The sequence below is a fragment of the Ceraceosorus guamensis genome, assembly GCF_003144195.1.
Source record: "Ceraceosorus guamensis strain MCA 4658 unplaced genomic scaffold IE81scaffold_19, whole genome shotgun sequence".
Taxonomy (NCBI): domain Eukaryota; kingdom Fungi; phylum Basidiomycota; class Exobasidiomycetes; order Ceraceosorales; family Ceraceosoraceae; genus Ceraceosorus; species Ceraceosorus guamensis.
The window spans coordinates 287330-313504 of NW_020290014.1; the positions used below are offsets into that span (position 1 = coordinate 287330).

The 26175-nt window shown below is 56.1% G+C and overlaps 12 protein-coding genes across 12 annotated transcripts; 9 read left to right on the forward strand and 3 right to left on the reverse strand.

The window, feature by feature from the left end:
• Positions 1 to 97: 97 nt before the first annotated feature.
• On the forward strand, positions 98 to 479 carry IE81DRAFT_346531 (hypothetical protein; the record flags this gene model as incomplete). Its single annotated transcript, XM_025516051.1, has 3 exons — positions 98 to 163; positions 248 to 358; positions 435 to 479. The coding sequence occupies 3 exons, from the start codon at positions 98 to 100 to the stop codon at positions 477 to 479; spliced, it is 222 nt and encodes a 73-aa protein (XP_025370699.1).
• Positions 480 to 1024: 545 nt separating this feature from the next.
• On the reverse strand, positions 1025 to 3966 carry IE81DRAFT_365760 (hypothetical protein). Its single transcript, XM_025516959.1, has 6 exons — positions 3270 to 3966; positions 2975 to 3181; positions 2577 to 2898; positions 2285 to 2505; positions 1416 to 2196; positions 1025 to 1338 (listed from the first exon to the last, which is right to left on the reverse strand). The coding sequence occupies exons 1-6, from the start codon at positions 3540 to 3542 to the stop codon at positions 1262 to 1264; spliced, it is 1881 nt and encodes a 626-aa protein (XP_025370700.1). The 5' UTR covers positions 3543 to 3966; the 3' UTR covers positions 1025 to 1261.
• Positions 3967 to 4344: 378 nt separating this feature from the next.
• IE81DRAFT_322396 (hypothetical protein) lies at positions 4345 to 7145 on the forward strand. The gene is made up of 11 exons (XM_025513625.1): positions 4345 to 5104; positions 5177 to 5361; positions 5434 to 5507; positions 5577 to 5827; positions 5900 to 5965; positions 6032 to 6068; positions 6130 to 6266; positions 6324 to 6422; positions 6497 to 6610; positions 6672 to 6768; positions 6845 to 7145. Exons 1-11 carry the CDS (start codon positions 4620 to 4622, stop codon positions 6998 to 7000), a joined length of 1701 nt encoding a protein of 566 aa, XP_025370701.1. The 5' UTR covers positions 4345 to 4619; the 3' UTR covers positions 7001 to 7145.
• A 412-nt stretch (positions 7146 to 7557) lies between these two features.
• IE81DRAFT_365762 (hypothetical protein) lies at positions 7558 to 9420 on the forward strand. Its single transcript, XM_025516960.1, has 2 exons — positions 7558 to 8115; positions 8183 to 9420. The coding sequence occupies exons 1-2, from the start codon at positions 7733 to 7735 to the stop codon at positions 9075 to 9077; spliced, it is 1278 nt and encodes a 425-aa protein (XP_025370702.1). The 5' UTR covers positions 7558 to 7732; the 3' UTR covers positions 9078 to 9420.
• Positions 9421 to 9959: 539 nt separating this feature from the next.
• Positions 9960 to 11685, forward strand: IE81DRAFT_322398 (NAD(P)-binding protein). The gene is made up of 2 exons (XM_025513626.1): positions 9960 to 10326; positions 10603 to 11685. Exons 1-2 carry the CDS (start codon positions 10279 to 10281, stop codon positions 11602 to 11604), a joined length of 1050 nt encoding a protein of 349 aa, XP_025370703.1. The 5' UTR covers positions 9960 to 10278; the 3' UTR covers positions 11605 to 11685.
• A 284-nt stretch (positions 11686 to 11969) lies between these two features.
• Positions 11970 to 12610, reverse strand: IE81DRAFT_346536 (hypothetical protein; the record flags this gene model as incomplete). The annotated part of the gene is made up of 3 exons (XM_025516052.1): positions 11970 to 12151; positions 12242 to 12381; positions 12456 to 12610. The coding sequence occupies 3 exons, from the start codon at positions 12608 to 12610 to the stop codon at positions 11970 to 11972; spliced, it is 477 nt and encodes a 158-aa protein (XP_025370704.1).
• Positions 12611 to 13277: 667 nt separating this feature from the next.
• On the forward strand, positions 13278 to 14324 carry IE81DRAFT_77829 (hypothetical protein). The gene has a single exon (XM_025517630.1). The coding sequence runs from the start codon at positions 13390 to 13392 to the stop codon at positions 14002 to 14004; it is 615 nt and encodes a 204-aa protein (XP_025370705.1). The 5' UTR covers positions 13278 to 13389; the 3' UTR covers positions 14005 to 14324.
• On the forward strand, positions 14325 to 18423 carry IE81DRAFT_77830 (hypothetical protein). The gene is made up of 5 exons (XM_025517631.1): positions 14325 to 15781; positions 15852 to 16542; positions 16622 to 17327; positions 17401 to 18111; positions 18188 to 18423. Exons 1-5 carry the CDS (start codon positions 14644 to 14646, stop codon positions 18344 to 18346), a joined length of 3405 nt encoding a protein of 1134 aa, XP_025370706.1. The 5' UTR covers positions 14325 to 14643; the 3' UTR covers positions 18347 to 18423.
• Positions 18424 to 19074: 651 nt separating this feature from the next.
• On the forward strand, positions 19075 to 20280 carry IE81DRAFT_288654 (NAD(P)-binding protein; the record flags this gene model as incomplete). The annotated part of the gene is made up of 3 exons (XM_025511778.1): positions 19075 to 19477; positions 19596 to 19690; positions 19765 to 20280. The coding sequence occupies 3 exons, from the start codon at positions 19075 to 19077 to the stop codon at positions 20278 to 20280; spliced, it is 1014 nt and encodes a 337-aa protein (XP_025370707.1).
• A 209-nt stretch (positions 20281 to 20489) lies between these two features.
• On the reverse strand, positions 20490 to 21706 carry IE81DRAFT_337023 (putative 40s ribosomal protein s21; the record flags this gene model as incomplete). The annotated part of the gene is made up of 3 exons (XM_025515493.1): positions 20490 to 20604; positions 21174 to 21390; positions 21692 to 21706. 3 exons carry the CDS (start codon positions 21704 to 21706, stop codon positions 20573 to 20575), a joined length of 264 nt encoding a protein of 87 aa, XP_025370708.1. The 3' UTR covers positions 20490 to 20572.
• A 320-nt stretch (positions 21707 to 22026) lies between these two features.
• Positions 22027 to 24140, forward strand: IE81DRAFT_322403 (hypothetical protein). The gene is made up of 2 exons (XM_025513627.1): positions 22027 to 22243; positions 22337 to 24140. The coding sequence occupies exons 1-2, from the start codon at positions 22165 to 22167 to the stop codon at positions 23920 to 23922; spliced, it is 1665 nt and encodes a 554-aa protein (XP_025370709.1). The 5' UTR covers positions 22027 to 22164; the 3' UTR covers positions 23923 to 24140.
• A 431-nt stretch (positions 24141 to 24571) lies between these two features.
• IE81DRAFT_334115 (tyrosine tRNA ligase) lies at positions 24572 to 25885 on the forward strand (the record flags this gene model as incomplete). Its single annotated transcript, XM_025515402.1, has 3 exons — positions 24572 to 24803; positions 24904 to 25244; positions 25310 to 25885. The coding sequence occupies 3 exons, from the start codon at positions 24572 to 24574 to the stop codon at positions 25883 to 25885; spliced, it is 1149 nt and encodes a 382-aa protein (XP_025370710.1).
• Between the last annotated feature and the right edge of the window lie 290 nt (positions 25886 to 26175).

The window sequence follows — 26175 nt, forward strand, 5'->3', positions numbered from 1 at the left end:
CAAGCAGCCACAACGACCGAAGGCCTCGCATTTTGCGTCATCGATCAAAAGGCGCCATTTTGACAAAGAGCCATCAGGCACCTCCAGCAATCACATCATGGCAGGCGGAGGGCACTACTCGCCCGTGAAGGTGGATCCCGCCATCGAGCGATGGGGCTTCATGGTGCGTTTACACTGTGCCATGATAGGCAGGCACCAGCTCATCCGCTGATTACAACGCTGGCATCCCGCCCTCTTGTGCCTGCAGAGACAGACTGTTTACGAGCGTTTCAGATTGACGCCTAGGAACACTTGGATCGTGCTCGTCCTTGGAGCTCTGATCCCTTATGGAACTTTCAAGCTGGCGCAGGCCACCGATGTGAGTCGAAGCGGTGGTCCAAGCCATTTCGTCCGGTGTCGGGGAAAGCGTGCTGCTCGCGTTTGGGTTGTTATAGTTGAACCAAGGTCGCTGGAAGATGGATGTGACGGAAGGGCGATGAGATCTTTATTCGCGCACCCGGTTCCGGGACGCGGTTCGGTCAACGTCGAGCCTTAAGAGAGCTATAGTCCTTTGACCGAGGGACCCGCCCAACTTTCCCACGCGTTCAAATTCCCACTTCACTCTGCTTTGCACTTTGGCGCACTGTGATGCGACTTTTACATCTCAAAACTCGCTGAACTCGCTGCTGAATCTTTTTCCCTCCCTCCTTTTCATACGCTGGTGTCCATCTTCAAACTCCCGACTCTCATGTTCCATGATGATTAGGCCAAGTGGGACATGCAGGCGAGAACGCGAGGAGAGTCATTGTTGGCCAGACCACCTCCTGCCAGCGAAACCGACGAGGCATAGACAAGAACGGGCGCCACAAACCCGAATGCATGCTGTTGCGTCCTTGTGAATCTCGTTCAACGATACAAACGCTCGTGCAGCAGAGTGCACGTGGACGCCTTCGTCAGGAGGATGACAGATTGTTTTGCCAAAGAGTACAGCTGGGCGCTCCTCATTACAAGGCCTCTCGGCACCAATGCACGCACGGCACTGATTGGTTTCACGCGTTACTCTTGCCAGGTTGGATTATGCTGTGCGAACAGCTCAAGTCTGCTCGGCAGCGTCATTGGAGAGAAGTACAGACAGTGATGCGCAAATGCGTATACAAAGCACCGAAGGGCTGGCAGGGGCAATCGAGCTTGATCGCGCTGATGGCTATCGCATGTGACCCTAAAGGCTTGCATCGTATTGACTCGGGCAATCGGTTGATGACGATGCCCTGAAAAGCGACATTCACCTCAACGCAGCTGCAGCCGAACCATCAGGTCCGCCGCGACCTCTGTCCCTCATCTGTTGACCTTGCGTCTGCCCTTCAAGGACGCAGGCGCACGTTCGCACGATTCAGGATCAGTAGCTTTCGATGATTGCCGAAGCTCTTCTGACTCACCTCTTCCCCTCTGAGCACCCAAATGATGACCCTGATGATCACCCGGCGCAGGAGGGACCCATCCTCCAGACGCGCCACCTCTGCCTCGTCCTCTCGCATCGCCGCCCTTACCTCTTGCCCTGAAGTCCCCCCTTCCTCCACGTCCAGCATAACCTCCTCGCTCGTTGGCGTTGGCACGCACATTTTTGCGCGACACCACCTGCTCGAACCCGTCATCATCCACTTGAGGTATTCGCGCAGGCCGCCTCGGGTCGTTTGGTCGGTTCGGTGTTTGCGCTGCACTGGTCCTGACACCCTTAGCGTCGATGGTGGGAGCAGCCGACGAATCCGCAGGAGCTTGCCCATTCGCGGGCATCCCTGAAGGAGCTGCATCAGCCTGCACGGCAGCAACTTTTTGGCTCACAGCGGCGGAAACGGTAGGAGCAGATATCTGCGGCGTGGCAGTGCCGCTAGCAGCCCGTGCCGGTGTACCAGCTACAGTGGCCGGAGTACTCCACTCTGCTGGTGGCTCGTCGAGGTCGTCCCCCTCGTCGTCAGCCCAATTAAACTTGGGCGTGTCCGCCGCCGCTTTGCCATTCGTTTGGACCTCGTCTTGTTGGCCAGCTTCCGCCACCACGTTCACAGATTCTGACGCGCCAGACGCCGGATCAGCTGCCGAGACGTGAGGTTGAGGCTCCAGGTCACCAGCTGCTCCACCTTCCGGTGCCGTTTCGGAGGTCGAGGGCGCAAGAACGCCACTCGGACCTGTGCCAGGCTGAAGAATTGGCACCGGTGCGTTGTACTGGCCGTGTCCGTGCGATGGCGTAGGTTGTCAGACATTTGCATTCAAATTTCGTTTGAGACCACGGGACACCTGCTGCTCATCTCACCTCGCCAGGGTTGCTAGTACCAACTTCAGATGCTTGCAAGAAGCTGATGCCGTTCGAAGCGCGCCCATGAGAGTTGACGCCGTCTTGAGCAGCGTTCAAGCTCGATTGTGTTACGTCCTCTTGATGCAGGCTGCCGTTCACCAACGGGGCTGGCTCAGAAGCAGCAACAGCAGGAGCAGATGGCTTCTCGAGGGCTTTGATCAAATCGACCACTTGCGAATCTAGAATTGGCCCACGTGAAGCCTGTGAGCTTCGTGACGCTAGAAGCGCAGCTCTGTGGAAGATCACTTACAAGTGGGCGTCAGTCTTGGTACAATGGCCTCATTAGACGAGTTTACCAAGCTGTCCAGAGCCCTCTGGGCGTCTTGCAAGCGTCTTTCCATCTCCCCCTCTGCAGCTGCCGAGGCCACATCGTCGGAAGTTGGGAGCGCAGTGAGACGCAAGAAGAGGATTCTGATCGCTTGGGTCGTGTCTCCGGAGATGTTCTCCAATGCAGCAGGCACACTGCGAGGCGCAAACGACGGAGGAGCGCCCGACCAGCCGGCTCGATCGGCGATGTATGAATGCAATGCAAAGAAGGACCTTTGAAGGGATTGATGGCTCGGTGCTTCGTCCTGTTGGCGTAGCGTTCATGATGCTCTACGTTTCAGTATGAACATCGTAGAAGGCGCCATGTGAATCTCCACTCACCCGGGCTACAGCGGCGGCAACTTCGATCTGGACCTTCTTGTCTGCATCTGTAGATGCTTTCTGCTCGGACTCCGTAGCTGCAAGCTGCTTGACCACTTCCTGAAGCTCGGCAACGACTGCCTCCATGACAGATCTAGATGCAAGACTCTTCTTCTGGTTGGCGTCAAGGGTCTCCGGAGCCGCGTTCAGATAGCTCTCCATCCGTTGCTGAAGAGCAAGCACGACATTCAGCCAGCGCATTGCTGATTGAAACCCAAACGCAAGGTCGATCCTCTCCAGAGGCACACACACTCACCAGCTTCTTTGTGAGCGCTTTGATCCTCTTCGTCACGAGGACTTGCGCTCGTGAGACATGGCCGGCAGCATCATTGGAGCCTGGCACACCTGCAGTGGTCCCTTCCACCGGAGCATTGGCCTTGAGGGCTTCGGGCAATTTCGTCGCATCAGGCGCCACCCCTAGCAAAGCGGCGGAAGCTTCCTCAGAGAGCTTCGTGGAGGTCGCACCGCTTGCTGGGGGCTTTGCAGCATTGTTTGTACCATTGGCCTTTTTGCCCTTGGCGGCCGCCATGACTTCGCGAGCTCGCTGGCAAGCAAAGGGTAGGCGACCAGCTGGATCGTGTGCGCTCTGCACGTCTCTCACTCTCTCTTTTGTCTCTCCTCTCTCTCCTTGTGTTGCCAGCTGGACGGACACAGGCTTGGAGGAGATCGATGCAGCTCGCTTTAGTCTGCGCGTTGAGAGCGTCAGCCCGTAGTTGATGGACCCCGCTGCAAGATTTCGAGATGGTGTTGCAAGCTTCCGGTGATGAGCTTCCGTGTAATCTACGTGTGCGCGCAGAGGAAGGGCCAAGTGAAATCGCGGTATACATGTGCACGCAGCGTGCGCGCATTATGATATATTCACGATTCAGATTTGTGATTGAAGGCACTCAAGACTCACCACTGACGAGTCACGAGTCGTAAGTCACTTGACTGATGCGTCTTGAGTATATGCTATAGTCACGAGTAGTCACGACCTGTGAGTCGACTGCGCTATGCCCGCGATAAAAAGTGGGCTTGATCGCACTACGCCACGATTGTTCTCGGCAGCATGCAGCAGTATCTATAGCTCGCAACTCACAAATCACGACTGCAAGGGTCGCGCGCGCGCGCGCGCTCAGATCATCCATCTGCAGCAGCCCTTCTCAATTCTCATGCACCTGGTGCAGTCGTCAGTGCAGTGCATGACGGCTGCCGGGAGGACCCTCTTCGTCTGTGCGCTCGCTGTCTTCTGCATACAGTCACGAGTCACTCAGTCGTGAGTATACAGGTACTATACGAGTAGCTCGCCTAGCTGTTATCATCTTGCTCAGTTGCGCAGCGGACCAAGAGCCGAAAGGCCGTCTGCGACAAGCTCTATAAGGTGGGGATAGGCAGGGCAGGAACACCACGCACGGAGCTGGCAGGCAAGCGTGCGCGACGCATGGTAAGCAGGAACGTAGCAACGGAGCAACCGCCGAAACAAGCGCTGCCCCAGCGCTGGCCGACCTACAAATGCTTGCTGAGTCTTGACAACCTGCCCATCTCGACCCCACCCACACTCCACCACCATCGCACCCCTTCCACACTCGCAACTCTTCTCTGTGCTTTGGAACTTGCCTCACTGATCATGCACACCCTTTCCCTTCTGCTCGCTGCTTTGGTAGCGAGCGCAGCAGCTGCCCAAGTGCCGTTCACCCAATATGCTGATGTAGCATCGCCGGCAGCAGTTGGTGTGTCGGTGGATGCTCAAGAGGCGTTCGCAGATCCAAGCCAGGGCTTTCAGTCCGCATCGCAAGGCCCGTTGCGAGTTGAGCTGCCATTTGCAACTTCGTCCAGAAGCGACAAAGGAGCGTCGATGACCGTAGAGCAGCTGATCGCTCAGCAAGGCTCCAAGCACACTGTTCTGACCCACTCGGAGTTCCCAGAGATCAGCGTCCGAATCAAGCGTATCTCTGCTGGCAAGAACAGTGGTCAGGTGTTCGGCGCCAATGAGAGCTTTTGCGACCCTAGCGTGACCAGCTGGAGTGGGTACATCGACACCATCACGGGCAAGTCGCTCTTCTTCTACTTCTTCGAGTCTCGCAGCGAGCCAAGCAAGGACCCGCTCATCCTGTGAGTGTAGCCACTTTAAGAGCTTATGGTGTAGATAGCAAGGAGCTCACGTCCGCACCCTTTCCCGGTAAGCTGGACCAATGGAGGACCCGGCTGCTCCTCTGCGATCGGACTGTTCCAAGAACTCGGCCCTTGCCGCGTCAAAGACTCTGGGGGAACAGGCGCTCGCATCGATGGGCCACCCATCAACGGCACGGAAGTCAACCCGTACGGGTGGAATGCCAAGGCGAACGTCATCTTCATCGATCAGCCGGTTGGTGAGTGCTACGGAAGGAGTTGCGTGACAGAAAGCGCAGCTTTGCGCTGACCCTTCAAACTCTCGTTGCCAGGTGTTGGCTACTCCTACGCGCGCTTCGGTGACTTGGTGTACGATTCGGATCAGGGGGCCAAGGATCTATACAAGGTGCGTTACAGTCCAAGTCATGTCTCGCATGCCAAGTATGCTGATGACACCAACGACGACGTCTCCCAGTTCCTGCGCCTATTCCTATCTGCGTTTGACCGCTTCGTGGACAACGACTTCATCATGACTGGAGAAAGTTACGGCGGTCGATACATTCCACGCTATGCTGCGGAAATCGCTGATCGCAACTTCGCCCTGGAGAACAAAGCTGCGCGTCACCACAAGAAACTTTCTCGCGGGGAATTGATCAACTTGAAGCGCGTGGCCATCGGCAATGGCTTAACAGACGACGTAGCGCAGACTCTGAGCTATTACGACTTGTGAGTGCAGTACGGAGGCTTCAAGGCCGCGGTGGACTGCCCGGGAGTCTGACGCTGAGCGTTTGTCGGCAGCACTTGCACCGCCAAGGGCGGCAACGAGCTATATCTCGACATTCGCACCTGCAAGGAGATGAAGTTGTGAGTCATGCGGTGTTGATTGGAGTGGCTTTCCTGCTGATAGATCATCTTGATTGCTTGATTTAGTTGGAAGCAAAAATGCGAGAAATGGCTGCCACATGCGGTGAGTTCCGAATCACATCAAGCATCCGATCTCGTCCACTGACTTGAGCTTTGCTCTGCAGTGCCGGGACTCGCACGACGTCGCCCTGTGCCAAAATGCTTTTGACACGTGCTTGGAAAAGCTCGGGGGACCTTATCAGCAAACGCTTAGAAACCCCTACAACGTCAACGATGGCTGCGAGGTTGGCCTTGAGCCGAAGTGAGTCTTACGGACATCCAGGCTTGCTTGAAGCTTGCTGACGCCTCGACTCCGCAGCTTGTGTTATCCAATCGTGGGAGATATCACTGCGTACCTGAATCGCGAGGACGTGCGCGAATTGCTCGGTGTTGCACCAGAAGCCGGCAAGTACACCACGTGAGTGCCGGATGAAGCATCTCAGGTGTCTTGACACCCACATCCATTCTGACCAACGCTTGATCGCCTCACAGCTGCAATGAAAAGGTGCACGAAGGCTTCGGGAAGAGTGGAGACTGGCTCGTAGATAACACTCTCTACATTTCTGGTCTCCTGGAGCGCGGCTACAAAGTTCTCATCTACGTCGGGTGAGTGCGCTCAACGCAAGAGACTAAGCGTCGAGGCTCACGCGGGACTGCTTGATTGCAGAACACTTGATTGGATCTGCAATTGGCTTGGTAACAAGGCATGGGTCATGAACATGCCATGGACTCACGCCGAAGAGTTCCATAAAGCCAAAAATTACGTGAGTTGTCTTGCAAGAACGCTTTTGATCGCGGCGCTGACAGCGGCTCGCGTTGTGTACGCTTCATCTTCTCTAGCAATGGCTTGTGGATGGTCATGAATCTGGTGAAGTGCAGCAAGGTGGCAATTTGACGTGGGCAACGGTTCTGGGAGCCGGTCACATGGTTCCCTACGATCGCCCCAAAGAGAGCCTTCAGCTTCTCCACCGCTGGCTCAACAATGAACGCATCTGATCGCAGAAACTCGCTGGAGCTCAGTAAATTGCGAAGGTCGACGAAGCGGCAATGACAGCATGGTCTACAAAGCAAGAGAATTGCTGCCATTCACAATGTAGATCGTAGAGAACCTTGAAACACATGTGAGATGGTCAGATCTGGGCGTGAGGGCTGCCGCCGCGATGAGGAGCCATTCTTCTTGAGCGCGATCAAAAGGGGCAGGAAATCTGGCTTGTTGTGATAGCTTGCCATCTGCTCAGATGGTGGCCAGCGAGAGAGAGCATTCTGTGACGGTCGAGCAGGCAACCCTTGTTGATTCTTATCGATCTTGCCTACAATCAAGAATCGCGAATCTGGATCATTACCACAATGCCGACTTCGCACGCGTGACGAGACGCGCCAAGTCGTGCGGCGGACGCGTCAAGTTCAACGCGTCAATTTACGCGTTGCTTGTAGGACGTGTCTTCGCGACGCGTCATGTGTCGCGAGTGTAGCACAGGCAGCTAGAGCAGCATCACGCGAAGCTCCTTGGCGTCTCCCAATTCGTGGTGGCGTCTCCTAATTCACATTCGTGATGACGATGCCCAGCGATATCTCAATCGCGCATGCAAATCGACCTCGACCGCACCCACGAGCATTCCGCCATCGACCACCGAGCTCTTAGGCCCTCCCTTTGCCCCATCTTGCATCCACCTGCAGAAGTGCGCCCTTCGAGCAGCACCTTTGTCAAATTCTAATACAGTCTCCGCCATGACACATATTCGCCGAGCAGTGCACGCTCACGCAGAGGCGTCACATCGCGCGCAAGCATCGAATGTGGGCCGCCAGTGCTCAGTGGAAGGCATCTATGGGTATCCGTCTCCGCCCGATAGCGGCCGTTCGGGTAGCCGTGCTGCCAGTCCAGACGATCACAGCAAGCATGCACTCGGTCCAGAGACCAAACTTTCGGCAACATTTGCAGATGTTGCAACGCAACTCAACAATGAGGAGACTGTCTTCAATCCACCAAGACGGCACACAGCATCGCCGCAAATTGTCGAGGAGGACGACGATAATCCGCTTGATGGACCTACTGAGCTGGGAGGTCGAAGGATCAAAGTTGCTTGGAACCCCAACTTTCGCACATTCGTCTTGTGAGTTTCGAAGCAGAGCCTAGAGCGCCTGGCGGATGAATGCTAATTCGCGCTCGCTCCCTGACAGTCGCGGTCAGCGCGTAACTTATCCAACCCCACAGATGGACGATTCGGATGATGAGGAAATCGTGCCCCGCTTGCTCTTTCCTGAAGGCTGCGGCAAGACTACCAAGCGAGTCAGACGATCACGCTCGGGGAATCATCGAGGAGTGCAGTGCGCTCGTGCTTCGCCGCCATGTTGTGAAGAGGGTACGTCAGCACCATTGTCACCTCGAGAAGCACGCGCGGCCTTGTCGCCGCCTCAGGAAAAGTACGCGCCTGTCTCTCCGCCTTCCCCAGAGAAGTACGCACCTTTCTCGCCTCCCGCAACGAACGCTTCTACTCGCGCTTTCAGCTACGAGTACGAAGATGGCGACGTCATGGTCGAGCATCCCTTGGCGAATGCTTACGATCAGCCAAGCGCGAATTTCCAAGCATCAGATGCAGGACTGGAGTGGGATGAGACGATACGGGAGGAGTGTGGGCATAAGGCACACTGCGCCGAGCGCAAGTCCCTTAAACCCAGGCCAAATCTCTTTGCAGCGGAAATTGCAGCAGCCGCAGCGTCCAGGTCCACATCTGCCCAACACCAGGGAACAGGCGCCACGGGACCTCATGCTCGCTTGCATCGTATGATGGAGGCATGGTCAGACGATGATGACGAGGATGAGAGCCAACCCTTCCCTTTTGGAGTTTTGGAAGCACCTAACCAAGAACCGAATAAAGATACGTCGTCTCGCACAGCAAAGAGAAAGGCAGATTGGGATTCTAGCGACGAGGAAGAAAGTCGACGAGTCACTCGCTGGACGCGCGAAGATGCGTCTCGAGCTCCGGTCACAGCGGATCAGCAGCGATGGCGGCCAGAAGAGGTGTTGGCTCCGCAAAGAAAACGCTTGCAAGAGCAGACGAGGACACATCGTTAGTCTCGCATCCAAGCTCACGGTCAAGGCCAAGAAACGAAAAGACTCCAGAATTGAGGAGGTTGCACTCCGACAGCCTAACATGGCAGTCCAACACGCCCTGAGCGATGAGCTGACAGCCGGCTCGCGGCTTATTTGTGGGGCTCCGACTCCAGCATCGGTCGTTTCATGAGGAGTCTCCGAAGTCACAATTGACCACCACGCACAAACATTTATCTGCATCCACATCCACATCCACATCCACATCCACATCCACATCCACATCCACATCCACATCCACAATCAGCCATTCGACATATGAGTCTTTGTCCAATTCACACACACACAATCAGAGCTATATGAGCAGACCGTTTAGTCTTAGACTGGGCAAGCGAGCGTGGCGCCTGAAGGTGGAGGATGGCGTTTGTCGAGCGGTCTGAACATGAGTAGCATACACTCGTGACGCGTAGTGGACACGTTCCGGAAACGAGCCTTCGAGCTGCCTGTGACTCACACTGCGCCAAGCTTCGTGTCAGCCAGCATATGTGTCTCCTTCAATCAGCAGGGCTGTGCTGTGACCCACCACGCTCAGCTGTCCCACGATCCGCTGCAGACTCACGACTTTAGGCTTGAATTGAGTGATCTATGCAGCGTGACGACGGGGCTACGCACGCCTGTCCGTGATCGTGGACTCACGACTCACGCTCGGCGAAGAGCTCAGCAGCAGCAGCAGCACGTCGAGCATGCGCGCACAAGCGCTTCTTGATGCTGCTGCTGCATGTGGAGCCCCGCGTTGCCATCACATGCGAGCTTCCGCTGTGGTACACGTACGAGACGCCGGCGTGGAAGTACAGCAGCAGGAGCGCGCGGGCGTTTGTCTACACCCACATCAGCAGCAGCGACTGAGTTGTTCTGTGCACGCTCGCTTTCACATGTTTGATCTTCGACGTGTGGAGCCTGAGCCTGGCTGGCTCTCGCTAGCGTCGAGCGGGAGGCCAAGTGGGGGACGAGTCGATCGTCGCGCGGAACAGCGTGAAGCGGTGATGCAAGCCAAAAGGCATACCGTACAGCAAGTCTCTTGCACCACCCAAGAAGCAGGGTAAAGCAGAACACCCGCGCCATCACCGCTTCGCTACACATGCTCCCTACACACACCAACATACACTCTTGACTGCGACTCTCTACTACGATATTGACGGTTCGTATTGCAGCAAGAAACTTCAAAATGACTTCCGCGGATCATCAGGAACAGCAGAAATTCTCGGTGGACCAGGTGAGTGGAGGAATTGCGCGACCGCGACATCACGTAGATGAGAGGGGGGGCGCGCGCGCAGGCTGTGCGGGAGTCGGGAGACAGGCATACGGGCGCATATTTTGCAATCACGAATCTTCTAGCCAATATCACTGCTCGCTCTCCCCCCTCTCGCTGAATGAGGCGGTGCAAGACAAGAAGGGGTAGTGCAAGCCATCAAGCAATCGTGCCCAAATCCCGCGATGCGGGCTCAGTGTCGCTTTGCGTCGTCGCTGATGTGCCTGCTTGGTCCAATAGATTCCACCGCTGAACGGCAAGATCGCCATCGTGACGGGCGGACACGCTGGCATCGGTCTTGAGACGACAAGAGCACTGGCGCATGCCGGCGCCAAAGTCTACATGGCATCGCGAACAGAGTCGAAAGCTCAGGGTGCCATCGCACAGCTACGCAAGGAGCACGCAGAATCCGCCTCGCAGGGCAATACCAGCGACGCTGGACAGAAAGCTCAGGATGCAAGCGCGGCCGGTGCGACGGGCTCGAGCCCTGCCGAGCTACAGCTCGACTATGTTCACCTGGACCTGAGCGACCTCTCGACGGGACCAAGATGTGCGAAGGACTTTCTTGCCAAAGAGTCGCAGTTGCATATCATCGTGTGCAACGCTGGCATCATGGGCGCTGATTACGAGTTGACAAAGGACGGCATCGAGCAGTCTTTCCAGGTCAACCACTTGACCCACTTTGCCCTTATCCAAGGTCTCTTGCCCGCCCTGGAAGCTGCCGGCAAAGCTTCAGCCCCTCATCCAGCGCGCATCGTCAACCTGACGAGCATCGCGCACAAATTCATCAGCGCGAACCCAGCCTTGGAGCCGAAATTCAAATCGCTCGACGATGTCAATCGCAAGATGGGCATTGGAGAGTTGGGCAAGTACATGCGATACAGTCAAGGCAAGCTCAGCAATCTCCTGATGGTGCGAGAATTCAATCGTCGACATGGCGCAAGCGTCAGGGCCACCGCGGTGCACCCTGGCTTTATCGCCTCTGACCTCTACAAGGGTACACCATTGGCTCCCATCGCACCCAAGATCTTTGCGAGCGTGTCGGAAGGAGCACTTGCCAGCTTGTATGCTGCTACGAGCCCCAATCTGGAGAAGGAGGATTCTTGGGATGCCTATCGCGTTACGTTTGGTCTGGAAGGACAAGACACCAAGTATTCACGCGACGAGGATCTTGCCAAGGATCTCTGGGACCTCAGCGAGAAGCTCGTGGCGGAGAAAGGAGCGTCAAGCGGATCCGTCTGAGTTTCGTACTGGATTCCCGAATTTTGCTCCGCATCATGGCTAGCTACCGATCCGACTGGAATGGAATGTGCAGCATCCAGCTTCTCAGCCCGCTCCGTGACCCGCATCTGAGCCGACGTGGAGATTGTGCCGTGCGCACTGAAGAGCCCCTTGCGCAGTCTGCAGTAAGTATGTGCAAGAGGCCGCTTCAAGCAGGGGAGAGAAAGAGAAATCTGAAGGCTTTCCCTGTTATGAACTGTTTCCGTTTGTCTAGCCCACTTCGTCCCGCCAAAGCGCCGTGTAAATGCGGCTCATCAGCTTCTTTTGTGGGCGTGCTTTGTCTGTCCGCTTGATGCGCGGTGTTGCGACTCCATGCTTCCACGCAATCAGTCCCTGACCGCCTCGTTGACCTGTGCAGCGTGATTGCTTCCGTGCGAAGATGGCATCTGCGCACGGGTGGCACTCTGCGCGGATATCAACGTGGTCTGTGCCGGTTCGCTCTCCTCTGAAGATGGACTACGCTGTCTTGCGAAAGTCCTTCCAATGATGCGACATTGGCGTGACGTCCCTACCAGGCCGAGAGGTGCAACGGCGCGCGCGAGACCGTCAGCGCAGCTCGTTGTGGTGCGCTGTCAGACTTTCAGGCACGCGATCAAACCCAAGCGCAGCTGAAGCACAGGATTCCCTCCTCGAGCACAAGGCGAGACCACTGACCTGTAGCGTTTTGGCAGCACTGGCTTGTCATTTGCATCCCATTCCACAACACGCGTGACCTCTACTGCAGGTCGACCCGAACATCTGATGCGAACAGAAAAAAAGGGGGGGGTCAGCAAAATCCCAGTGATGTGCGGGAGATGGATGGCTGCACTTACACTTTGAAGATGCGCTCGATGGGCTTGCACACCACCTGCTCACCTTTGAGCGCGCAGTCGTACTGGACCAGTTCTGCTAGACGGCAACCTGCCGGTAGGCCATTCGGCGCAATGTCTGTGCTGTTCGCCTCCTCGATCACATTTTTGGTGGTCATGACGAATCAAGTCGTCGGCTTGCAGAGAATGTTGGCGAGGCCTAGCAGCAAGACGTGGAGGGCGGAACATTCAAGTCATCGCAATGTACCGCGGTAGCAGCAATCGTGAAGCTGATGAATGTGAATTGATCGAAAGGGATGATCGCGCGATAGCCGAGGGCGGGATAGACGATGGCGATGGGACATCATCCGTCGCGCATCTCTTGATCGAGTGCCGCCCGGCCACATTAAACGCCACCCGCGCGTCGAAGCCACAGCCACGTGGAGTCAGATCATCAGCAATGATGATCGAGTGACGAGCAACCTTGCCCGCCCGCCCTGATCGTAACTCAGACGCATGCATATAGTAGTAAGAGGATGGAGATGCACTTTGCTTGAGGCTGTCGAGCCTGTGCATGGTGCAGTGTGAGTGCAAAAGTTGATGCGCCTGCTTGCTAGTTAATCAGAATCGTGAATCAGAATGGAGGTCCAGAGATTCACTCACGAACGACTCTGGGCAGGAATTCCTGCTGCATATGATGGTAATGAAGGCTTGCATCGGCATGCTCGCGGCCGCGGCAACGGCCATACGCGCGGGCAATAACCGAGCGTGCGCCAATGTGATTCAAGTATATACTGAGCATAATGCGATGCGGTGAAGCCCCTTGCGTGAAGCGTGGCGCGCGCAGTCGTGCTGGTCGCGGCGGCGCGCGTGATGTGTGTACACCTGCATATGCTGCAGCCTGCCCTTGCTCTTCCTCCCGCATCACAAAAATCCAAGAACAACACGGCGCGTGCGGATGAGTGTCCGAGCTGAGAGAGGTTGGACGCTGAAGCGCACAAGCATAACGTACTTCGAGGCTCGGAGACGGAAATTGCTGTTGTGCATGCCAACTTACGGCTCGACTCCCAAGGAGACTCCTCAATGTGCGGAGCCGCTGGAGCAGTGGGCAATATCGGAATATGGGGCGCCCTGCGACTGCCAGCAGGCCAGAGAGCTTGATGTGGTAAAATGCTCACCTCGTCTCCACACTCACGAGGTCTGCATAGCAGCTCCGCATCTGCTTGGAACATGCCATGGCTGGGGTTCAGACATGCAATTGGCTGAGCAGCGATCGATGAGTGCTTTGACTACTACTACTACTCGTCGCGACTGTTGTATGGCAGGCAGGCGGGCAGCAGATCGTCGAGATCTCTGCTTTGAGCCATGCCACAGGTGGCTGTGCCCAGGGCGGGCAGCAACCAAACAGGAAGAGAGCAGCCTCCAGTGGGCAATACATGGGCTTCAGCAGCAATCGAATGTGAATGTGGCTCAAAGTAGCGGACAGGTGGTCGATGCACGCAACTTCAAGAAAAGCAACGAGAGTCACGAATGGCCGCATCGCCAATCGCCATGTAAGGTCTGGTGCCGTTGAGATTTGCATGGCAAGGTATCTCGCTCGACCAGCACAGCGGGCCGGCAGCTCACAGCTGTGAGGCACGCAGCAACTGGATACTCACAACAATTTCCGTCGATTCTGACTCAGAAGCTCTCGATCCCGAAGGTACGCGCGCCGGTTCTTTGTGCCGCTTTCGGAAGCTGACGCTACCTTAGGTGCCATGACAACCACCCTCGGGTGCGCTCCTACTTGTATTTGTGGCTACGGGCAAATCAGAACTGGGATCGACATTCGGACTGAGTCCACTTCGGTCACGAATTGAATGCACAAGAAGTTATTTTTCAAGGCGGAGCTTGAAGCGAGGTGGTCTACGTTTGCTCCTCTACAAACTCATCTCAAACCTTGACAGTTCGACAAGCACGTCTTTGTACGACCAAGCTTTAGCACTTGTTCTTCTCTCCTCAGTCTCGACGGACGCTCCTTTACGATCTTCTCGTCCTTCATACACTCTTGCCTGTCTCTTTGGAAGCATCACCCAACACGCTCCACATGATCTCCTCTGAGGGGGATCGTGCACGCAATTCGTAGTGGGTAGACATTCGCGCGCACGCCGCTCTACCTTCTTCAACCTCCTTCCAGACCCTCTCCGCCTTGCTAGGTGAAGCGTAGCGCACCATGGCAGCTCGTTATGAGAGCAGCCCTCACGGAACACAACAGCCACCAATTACATTGCAACCTTCCCAGGCGAGTTTCGGCGCGGGAAGCCGTGGGCATCGCTCAAGGATGCCTTCGCGCGAAGGGTTTAGCTTGCCTGCCCGCCCTTCCTCTCCTGTCACTCGTCGTAGGCCCGAGTCCCTCGACGACCGCAATCAGCACCGGAATCCTCCGACCTATAGACACTCCCCAAAGTCGCCACCAAAGAGGACGTCTTCGGTGCCTCACACCTTTGTGACTCCACCTTCGGCCGACAATCCGTACCCTCGAACAGAGGCAGCGACCAGGACGCGCAGCACTCCGCACTGCCGCACGGCTCTGTCCAGCGCAATGTCGAGATGCCGATCCAGCCCCGGCCAGGAGACGAGTGTGCAAGCTTTGGCTGCTCTGGCGACATCGGCCGATATGTCTCGCCTCGCGGATCTCTGTTCTCCACGCTCCCCACGCCTTCGTCCAGCATCCCTCAACGCCAGCAGCGCTGGCCAATTGGGTGCACCGCTAAGCCCTGAGCGCAACAGACCTCACGTGAAGCACGTGCCAATCGCTTCGGGAGCGGTGATTCCGACCCCTTCTGCACCCGAATCGCCAGAGAGCGACAGGACAAGATTCCCTTGGAATATCCGCCTGTGGAATGCGAGTCTCCCGGCACTCGACCCTGCATTGCTACCTGACTCTCCCCCCAAACGTAAGCCAGAAACTCCAGAGTTCTCAGGTGGAATCGAAGACTTGAAGCCCCGGGTGAAAAGTAAATCGCCACCTGCCCGCCGTCAACGAGCAGTCAGCGAGTGTGTCAGCTTAGGCTTGGGCCCCGCTTTCGAAGATGATCCGTCTGAGCTGGCAACGAAGCGACAGTCACTGGGTGCTGTTCAAGGCACGCCACCTTTCGATGCGCCTCGCGGTCCAAGACGCCGTAGCCCATCCGGTACATTTCGAAGGAGGGTTGGATCCGGCTTTCCTAGCCTTCCAAAGGCTGATGGAGAAAGCCGTGGCGGTCAGAACAGTCCCCGCACACCCCCACTGTCTACGCTACCGAACAACTTTCGTCCATCCGGTCTCGGGCTTGCTATCGCAGGCATCACCCCTGCCTACAGGCTTCAACGTGAGTTCAAACCCTCTTGTTGCCACGCTTCACAAAGACTGATCTCTCCATCACCTTGCAACATTCTCAGAGCTCCCCAGCCTGACTGACTCGCCGCTCTCTAGCACTAGCTCGGTCCCTAGCATCGTCATCACGCCTCCCGCGGCTTTGACGATTCACTCTCCTTCGCAGCTGTGCTCACCTCTTGGCAAAGCCACGTTGCACTCACACGAAGACGATCACAACTCTTCTCCCTGGTTCCAGACCGCGCTTGATTTAGGGGCGCACACGCACGCCGAGCCAGACAGCTCTGCAAAGCTGTTTAAAAGTAGCTCAGGAGAACTGGTACCGTCAATTAGCGAGCCGCGTTCGACTTCTTCGTCGGCGGCCGATGTGCATCCGAAGCTTCAATTGGAACTCTCAGCAGAAGCCCGGCAGACTCGGCACTTGCAAGATGAGACGGCGTTCTCCGCCTTCGCCTCACGCATCGATGAGCGGCTGTCTGCCTTTTTCGAATACAGAGAGGGAGCAGATGTGGCGCAAATAGTGCGACGGGCCCGAATCTGGATGCTGGACGCCGTAGGAATGGACTTGTCCAACACAATGCCCCACATGCGTCTGCCAAGCATTTGTCTCATGCCGAGCCTGATGCGCATCAGGTGGATCGACTGCGGTGATCGAAAGGAGTGGGTGCCTGCCGAAGTGGCGGTGGCATGGTACGATGCTGCGTGCAACCGCGTGATGGAGCACTTCGTGTCCGGCATGTTTGCAATGCTCAACGAGTGAGTTCTGATCGAGCCGCGTGCCGAGGACTATGCACTGAATATAGACCGCGTTCAAACTTCCATTGCCGCTTTGCAGTTCTCGAGCACCCAGAGACTTGGCCGCTGGTCTAGCTCTAATGATCAGCTTGCTTCGCGTCGATATGGTGGCCCCTGATCCAGCCACAGACACGGAGGCTGAGGAGACGGATGCAGCGCCTGGAACAAACCCGTCGTCAGACATTCTCGCACCTTTTGGCCTAGCCCCTAGTCCAGTACTTTTGTCGGATTGCTTTGCCCCTCCCTCTGTTCATCCCGATGCCGCGTGCCGGTCTACAGAAGGTAATAGCTTGGGACTTTGGGGACACGCGATGCTCGAGAGCAGCCCACGCGCGTCTCCGATCAGCATTGCGTATCTGCATCCTGGCCAGGCCTTGATGACCACGGTACAGACGACGATCGAGGCGATTCTTGAACGCGGGGTAGCGGTCCGCGAAAAAGCTTGCATGCTCAGCGTTCCTTCCAACCCTCGGCGTAAGACTAGAAAGCAGGTTGCCGCTGCGGCCGCTGCAGCAGCCGCTTCGACGGCGGAAGGAAGCTCTATGGAAGGCGAGCAGGAAGCCAGTGGAAGCACTTCAGGCGACGCAACACTGCACTCGGCGAATGCCGAGCTCAATGATCTGGAGATGGCTACCAAAGGCGAAATCACGGCTGATGAGCTGCGAAGAAGGGAGCTCACTCGCGCCATCGTCGGCTCCAGCAAAGATCGTTTCTGCAGCATGCACGTGATGCGCTTTGTTGGAGAGGTGAGTGACAGGCGTCCGTAGGACCTTCCGGCGCGCCGCGAGAGCTGATTCAGCGTTGCTTCACACTCCTTAGCTGTATCAACGTCGAGTACTAGACTTCGAGACCTTTCAGGCATGGCTCGACCGAACGCTATTCCAGACGGTCCACTTGGGCATACCCTCTCGCTTTGAGCTCGAGGCGAGCTGCACATTGCTGGCAACCGCTGGGGCTGCGCTAGAGCAAGCTTCGCGTCTCGCGGGCTGTTGTCAAGTCTCCCAAGGGCCCAAAGCTCAGCCAGTCCCGCAGTGTGGTCTTGGCACCGACGACATGGCGCCTCGTACTCCTCAGCGGCTAGAGTCCATGCCTACATCGTCATCGCTGCCAATCCTTTCTCTTCAATTGAGCAGTCTATCCTCGCCTACAAATGTGACTGCCGCTCGTCGGGTGGACGGTGCACCACCCAGTCACTGGATCAACGAGAGTCCTCAAGCCCTGCGGAAGAGTGTCATGGCCCGCTGGTCTCCCAGAGCCAGCTTTCAGGCCCTCTCTTCCTCTCAGAGCTTGCCATCCTCGCGCGTCACCTCTCCCACAAATGCCTTTGCTCCTCTGTCGCTGGCGCCCGCCATCATGTCCCGACAGGTCTCTCTGCCTGGCAAGGTCCCCGCCTCTGCTCCGCCGACCTCGTTGACATTTGAAACGTGCTGCAACGCCATTGAGCACATTACTCTCAAAGCGGCGATGGCCAGAATCAGTGAGCTATCCTCGATACCAGAATTTGGTACTCAGAGCAGAGGCATCTGTGAAGTGAGTAGTCGCACTGAGGTTAGCAAGTCCTCGAGACGCATCACGTGTGCTGACCATTGCCTCTGGCTCCCTGCAGTGGCTACTCTTCACTCGCGCCAATGATTGGTCTGTGCCAAGTGGCCCCCCGGCAGCCCATACGCTGCTGGGTCCGCCCGGTCTCACTCCACCACCACGTCGATCCTCGTCGTCCAGGGGATCTGCAGCACGCGCGCACGCTCTGCCAGCATCCGACTGATGCTTGCCACATGACACACGCAAGGCACATCTTCCATTCAACCTGCCGCACAACCACTTCTTTGATCCAACAGCACCAGCAATCAATGCCATTCGACCTCCACAGCTCCACCTGCATCGTCAGCAGCTTTCTTCCATGAGCACAACACCGCATATCATATAGCGACACACCTTGTAGCACTAGCAGCGCAATGGACTCCTATCATCTTAGACACGCTCGCTACCGTGATACTCTCGAGCAGCAAGAGCAATGAATGATGCGGCAACAAGTCGGCAGAGGTATGCGATGTGCATGAACATTCGATGTGCTTCCCAGAGTCAATCGTGAATGAGCGGTCTAGCTTTATCGATACAGCACAACGTTTGTGTCGGAGATACCGCGTGATAAGTCCGAGGCAGCCGGCGGCGCAGAAGTGCGAGTCGCCTACTGACGCCTGACTGCCACCTCATCGGTCTGCGCTCTGCTTCGTGTTTCATTCGAACGCATCGACATCTCCAAGCACATCCACGACTCCAGATGGACAGTGACCGTGAATCGCGAGCAACTTTCTCATGTCGCTCTCAAGATCCACTCTGAGCGGTCTGAGATCATACATTCTAGCCACACGTACGCATATATTCAAAGGCTCGCAGGCTGCGCCTCTTGCATCGTGTCCAAGACTGCCACACGCGGCATCAGCATTCACATTGCAAGGCATCCGTCGCGATCTGTCCACTAATAGGTCGATCATGGCCTCTAGCACCATCCCCGAGCGTATGCGGGCTATCCGGGTGCCCGAGACCGGCGAGATCGATGTGATCAGCGCGCAAGACATTGCGGTGCCCGAACCAGGAGCCGACGAAGTTCTAATCAAGGTATCCTGGGCAGGCGTGAACTACATCGACACGTACCAACGTTCCGGTCTATACACGCTTCCTTTGCCCTTCACTGCTGGAATGGAGGCTGCTGGCAAAGTAGTGAAAGTCGGAAAGGATGCGGACGATTCGAGCTTGAAAGTGGGAGATGCTGTGGCTGCTTATGCGCTCGGTGCTTACGCAGAGTACATGACCGTCAAGAGGGAAAAGGTGGTCAAGCTGCCTGATGGTGTGTCGGAGAAGGACGGTGCTACTGCGATACTGCAGGGATTGACCGGTGAGCAGGGATGAAACAGTCTTGCACACTGTTCAAGGAATACGAGGCATCAGTACGCTTTGCACTCGATACTGACTCCATTTGCTACGCTCGCACCTGATTTTCACACTTCTTCCAGCTTGGACGCTGCTGCACGAAGCGTACCAAGTCAAGAAAGGCGATACGATCCTGATTCATGCCGCTGCAGGAGGCGTAGGTCTGCTGTTGTGCCAAGTGAGTCCAACTCGGCGCAAATGCTGCTATCCATTTCCCACCTCATTGAGACTCGCTGCTCGACACGCGCGTAGATGGCATCGTACCTCGGCGCCACAGTGATCGGAACAGTGTCCACAGAGGAAAAAGCGGCTCTCGCCAAGTCCAACGGAGCGTCGCACGTCATCAATTCAAAGTCGGGTGGTGCAGCTGTGGTGGATGAAGTGCTGAAGCTGACCAAGGGTGAGGGTGTGCAAGGCATATACGACGGTGTGGGCAAGGATACTTGGGAGGATGATTTCAAGATGATAGCGAGGAAGGGGACCATCGTATCCTTTGGCAATGCATCAGGCGCAGTACCTCCGTTTCCTGTCCTCAAATTGGCAGCAAAGAATACCAAAGTCGTTCGACCTACGCTCAACAACTCCATCCATACCAGACAAGAGCTGGAGACCTACTCGGCCCAATTGTTCGACCTGCTCGCCAAGAACCTGGTCAAGCTCAGGGTCCACAAGGAGTACCCGTTCTCTGCCGAGGGCGTTCAGCAGACACAGAAGGATATCACCAGTCGCGCAACCACCGGCAAGTTGTTGATCAAGGTGCAACATTGATGACCTGAAATCGATCCACGCACGACGAATGGATCCTCGAGTCTAGTTCATAGCTTGGATACGCCTTGTTCCTGTCTCTGGAACTCGGATCATTTGCTCGATCTCATCTCAAATCTGCAATGAGCAAGAACTTCGAATCGATTTGGAGGTTGTGTGTTCTGATGTCAGAAGCACACGGCTTGATTGAATCGCAAAGCTATGATGCATAGCGTCATGTCGTTGTACAGCAGGAGAGAGAATGATGTGCGTTTGTGACCCCAGTAGATTGGAAAGTGTGGCCTCCAAAGCTCCTCTACTTTTGGTAGCTGTAGACGTTGCGCAGGACTTCGTGCAGAAGGTTAGGGCAGCATACAGTGTCAGTGGCCTACATTGCAACAGCATTAGACTTGGCGATGCGTGTGCCTGGACGCCCTTGGTCGAGTGCAACGGTCCTTGCGAGCGCATACATGTGAAACCAGACTGACGCTCGTGCAGCTCATTGCAACCCGCTCCCGGCACGCCCGGCCAAAGCGCGCCAGAAAGGCAGCAGCAACAGCCAAGAGCGTGTCGGTATACCAGCAGATGGAGCCGACGAGCTCTTTTTCTGGTCCAAACATCCTTCTTCGCTCCACTTTGCGAGTGATCAACAAGTTGATCGGAATCCTGTGCCCGCTGTGGATCGCAGCTGGGGCACAGACTGTCTGGGAGCGTTTTCTAACTTTGAGAGTACTGTGACTGTTGAACCCTCTTCACCAGCGACAAGCATCATCGAGTGCAGCTTTGCGTCGAGAGCAGCTCTTTCTCTGATCACAGGTCCTCGCCCAGAGCGTCGAAGTGGCGCTCTAACCACATTGCGCCACAACAGTCCTCCCGGACTCTGCCCGTCATGAAATCACCACTGCTGTGACACTCACGTCCTTCCTGAGTAGCCAGTCGGTTCAAAGAGTCGTCGCTCTCTCCGGATCGGCGAACGTAGCCAGAGAGGGGAAAGTTGGTAAAGCTTCCGGGAATGAGACGACCGTTCTCGTCAACATCTCCCACCGCGATTTGAACAGAGGCGTGATCCTTGGCCTCGATGAGCCTGCCAGTCGCAGCGCACTTGCGTGGCACGTAAAGATCGACGAGATCTCCCTGTGAAGTGGAGAAAGCGCGCGACAGCGCGTCAGCAAGGTCAAGAAAAGATGAGCGTGCGCGCAAATTCAATGTGAGCCTCCATCTTTGCAGGCCTCTCCTTCTTCGCTTCCTGCTCTGACCATCCTAATGTCTTGCGACGTAGCACACAAGGATCCGCGTTTGTGCGCATGACCAAGCCTGGCGCGACCTTTTCCCCTTCCTCTTCCCCATCCTCTTCCCCTTCCTCTCCATCTCTGCGCTGGCGCCGTCGAAGGCCGATCAGGCGGGCATGACTACGGCATGAGCTGTGTGTGCCTACCTTTTCGTTCTCCATTTTGACGAGTTGTGAGAATTTGGAGTGGCTTGTTGGACAATAGTGATAGGTAATTTGGTTGAGAGCGTCGATCGGGAACGTCAAAAGCTGCAGTTTCATCCTTCTAGATTCTGGTGCAGCTGCGGGTCCACGTGGCGAACCATGGCGCGCAAACGAGCAAGAACCAGCCAGCGCGCCTCTTCTCAGGGCGCCGCGATGACCGCGCGCGCGGGTCCGCGCAGAGCAGATATGCACTCACGTCCACGTGACACACGTCGAGGACTTCATCGTGGCTGTGTCCTTTTCTGAGCCGGGATGGATCGTGGCCGCATCCAGCCTCCAGACTACCACAGTACGCGATCCACAAAGCACCTGAGGTTCACAGAGGCACCTGTACGTGCATTCGCAACCATACGCGCATGCCTAGTTTGGTCTCACACGAGCACTAGTGAATGAAAGGGGAAGAGCGAAGGACCATCATGACTCTCGAGGGAAAACCCACTGCGAACCGTGCGGCGTCCACTACGCATGCTGCACCTTCCGAGGTAACAGAGCAGGGTGAGCAAGACGCCCGCGATCGGGACTTCCGACTTGTCGGTCGAGTTGTGCTGACTGACTAATCGCTTCTCGCCGACCTCTATACGAACATAGAGCTTCAGTCCAAGCTCTTTAGGCTGGCCATCCTCTTGGCCACTGCGCTCTCTACCATCGACGAAGCGACACCTCCAGCGGCATTACCGTCAGGCTCGAAGCTGCCATCGTCGGAAAGCTTCGTGAGGCTATCCGAGCAGCTGCACAACGATCTGGTGCAGCTATTCAATCTGGCGCAAAAGACGGCGACGAACTTGACCCTCGCACTCAAGCCTAGTAGGAATGCCTTAGCCGCAGCACCCGCTTCGAGCGGGGCTAGCATCAGTCCAATTGGAGGACTTGATGCTGCAAGCCTGACTGCAGCTTCTGCTCAGCTCGACACGTTCTCGTCGGAGGTGTTACCCAAACTCGCCTTCTTGGCACGCAAAGCTGCGGGTGAAGCTCACATCTTTGTGCGTGCCGCACCTAGAGAGCTCTCGCAGGGAGAGAAAGATGAAAGGACACGATTGGAGAAGGAAGTGACTGCCATGGGGGGCAGAATTGTGGATCCATTCGAAGCTACACCGCCAGCAAAGGTGCCAGGCCTTGGACTGGGACTCAATCTCACAAAGGCGATTCGACATCACGTGAGAGACGTGATGGAGAGTGTAGCAGGCCTCTGCACTTCATTGATGGATGCCAACACCCTAAAAGTCGTCCACCAAGCCGCAGCTGCCCGGGCACGAGCCGACGGTGTGCGAAACGGACCAAATGCTACTCAGTCACCGCCACTCAGCGCGATGGAGGGTCGAAAGAAGGCGCTGGAAGCAACCGCAAAAGTGTGGGCTGCATGCGACCAAGCGACGAAGGAGCTGCCAACATCCAATAGGGAAGTAGTACTGAAGAAATGGAAGGAGAGGGAGGAAGTAATGGAGGATGGGTGGAACGAGCTAAGGGAAGGGGCAGGTGTGGACGATGCACAGGCTGAGCGAGATCGAGAAAGCGCCGCAATGCGGCAGCCAGGCCGCGATCACACCACAAGTTCCAGCAGGACGAATGCTGTCGATCTGCCACTGGATGAGTCGGATCCATTCGCCGCGCTGCAGAACTTGAAGCTAGACGATGACGAAGCAGCAAAAGCGGCGCGCTTCGTTCCTCTCATCAAGCTGGGGCGCTTCCTGCATGGAACGCTGGGTCGTCTACTCAAATCTGCCCTCTCGAGGCAACAGGATCAAAGTGTTCTCGACTATGATGAGCTCCACCTTCTCGGAGAGCGAATGTTGGAAGCGCAGGACGATCTGGTGGCTGCACTGTTGTATGGCGAGCAAGAGCTGGGCAACGGGCTCGATTTAGAGGAAGGAGATGAACAAGAAGCGGAAGAGGAAGCAATAGAAGACGGCGGGGCTAGCGGCACCGAGGGCGAAAACAGTGACGAGGAGCAAGCGACAACACTTTCAGGTGCGGTCAACATTTACGTCAAGATCGCCCTGCAGCTCGTACATGAGAGCGGTGTCGATGCATTGCTAGAACATGCAGAGTCGGCAGCACTCGCACCGAAGGCTTCCTCGGCTTCGCATCAAACAGCTGTCAAAAACGTGCGGATATGTGTAGAGGAGATGAGCAAGCTTGGAAAGAGTCTGGCTGAGCAGAGCGAAGCGGATGGTTGAAGCCGATGTGGACAATGAAGATGACGCGATCATAGCCCTGCTGCTTGACAGCCTTCAGCCCCAAGCACCACGCTGCATGCCTTGAGTCAAGCATGGCTGTGTCCGACTGATGAGCTTTCCTGATTGTGGATTGGACGCTGTGTGGCCAGGACAGGGATAACCTTAACGATCGCTGCACACACGAAAGATGTGCTTCCGGCGCGTGCGGGCGGTTGTGTCAGTGTCGCGTCACGTGCGAGGTGGGCGCAAGCAGAGTCGTGGGTCACGATCGAGTCACTCAAGACTCTGGCTGACTTCGGGAAGCAACTGACTGGCAGATGTGACTTCTTGCTTCGCTTATTACGCGTGACAGCAACTCATGTAGCTTCAACATTCCCGATTGAAATCGACTCTAACCTCCATCAGTCACACAGGGATCTGTCCTTCTCAGCCTAGCGCTGCTTGACCTCGCCCCATCAGCTTAGTCCACTTCTGCAATCAGTGTCCGCAGCACTTCTCCTATCGCTGGGTGGTGCCATCGCTGAGCGCCTCGACCTGAAACGACCGATCGGCTCTCGACTAAGGGAGAGGTCGCAGACTGTTTCGCAAGCAAATACGACTTTGATCGTCGAGAGCTCTGTCTCTGTTGCCGACGCACAAGTTTCCAAGGATGGCGGTGCCAAGTGTAGATCCGCAGGAAGCTTACGAGCTCATCACGCGGGATCTGGGAGAGGTGATCGGCGCGGACATAATCAAGGGTGTTCTAGAGAAGAAGGAGAGACCACTCAAGGCTTACTGGGGCTCTGCGCCCACTGGCAGACCTCACGTGGGCTATCTCGTGCCTCTGAGTAAGATTGCGGACTTTTTGAGGGCAGGCGTCGAAGTCAAGGTGCTTCTCGCCGGTGAGTAGTGTGCGCAGTTCGTGGCTCACATCACATGAAATGCAGAGGGCCGCTGGCTGAGCTCGATGCCCGTCCCCCGATTTGATGCCTACCTGCCTAGATATGCACGCATTCTTGGACAATCTCAAGGCTCCTATCGAGCTTGTGCGTCATCGTGTGGAGTACTACAGGCACGTCTTGATCGCGGTGTTTAAGGCTATCGGCGTGCCCGTGGAAAGACTTGTCTTCGTCGTAGGCTCCAGCTACCAGCTCACTGCAGAGTACAACATGGACGCGTACAGGCTGGCAGCTTCCACTACCGAACACGATGCGAAAAAGGCGGGCGCTGAAGTTGTCAAGCAGGTCACCTCTCCTCTTTTGTCTGGTCTGCTCTACCCTGGTTTGCAAGCTCTGGACGAGCAGTACCTCGGTGTAGACTTTCAATTCGGTGGTATCGACCAGGTTAGTAACGCGCAATAATGGCCTCAGCGCAGCAGGCATTTTGACACCGTTGTCCATCTTCCCAGCGCAAAATCTTCATGTTCGCAGAGGCTGTCTTGCCTAAGCTTGGCTACGCTAAGCGGGCTCACCTAATGAACACGATGGTGCCGGGCCTCAAAGGATCAAAAATGTCATCATCTGACCCGAGCTCCAAGATTGATCTTCTAGACGAGCCCGTGGTGGTCAAAAAGAAGATCAAGGACGCATATTGTCTTGAAGGCGAGGTTGAAGAGAATGGTGTCCTCGCATTCGCCAAGGCTGTCCTTCTACCCATGGCCAGGTTAAGGTCCGAGAGTGGTCTCTCAAGGCCCAAATGCATACCTGCCGACGCTCCAGAGGGAACCGTCTTCAGCGTCATCAGGGATGAGAAGTACGGAGGCATCAAACACTACAGCAACTACGCCGAACTCGAAGAGTCCTTCGTCAAGAAGGACCTTCACCCAAGCGATCTCAAGAAGGGAGTGTCGGATGCTCTGGTCGAGCTACTGGAGCCCATCCAAGCGGAATTCCGAGACAATGCAGACTTCCAAAAGGCCGAAGCGCTAGCTTACCCCAAAGAGCCAGAAATCACCAAAAAGAAGAAGGAAAAGAAGAGTGAGTAGAGGCAGGCGTGCTGTATGCATCATCGTTTGCAAATATCCTGACACGAATGTTTCTCCTCGACCAGTCAATCCGAGGAACCCAAAGACCGCCCATCTAGTCCCTGTATCAGAAGGTGGTACTGGTCCAGAGGCCGACGGCACGCAGCTGCCGGTGCCTGCCGACAGGCTGCAAGCCCTCGGCCAGAGCACCGAAGGCGACGCTGTGGCCGAGAGATTGGCCCAGCTCTCCGTTGAAGAAGGACCGGGAGCGAACTAGTGTGGGCAGCAAGGTTGATCCCATGGTGTGGTGT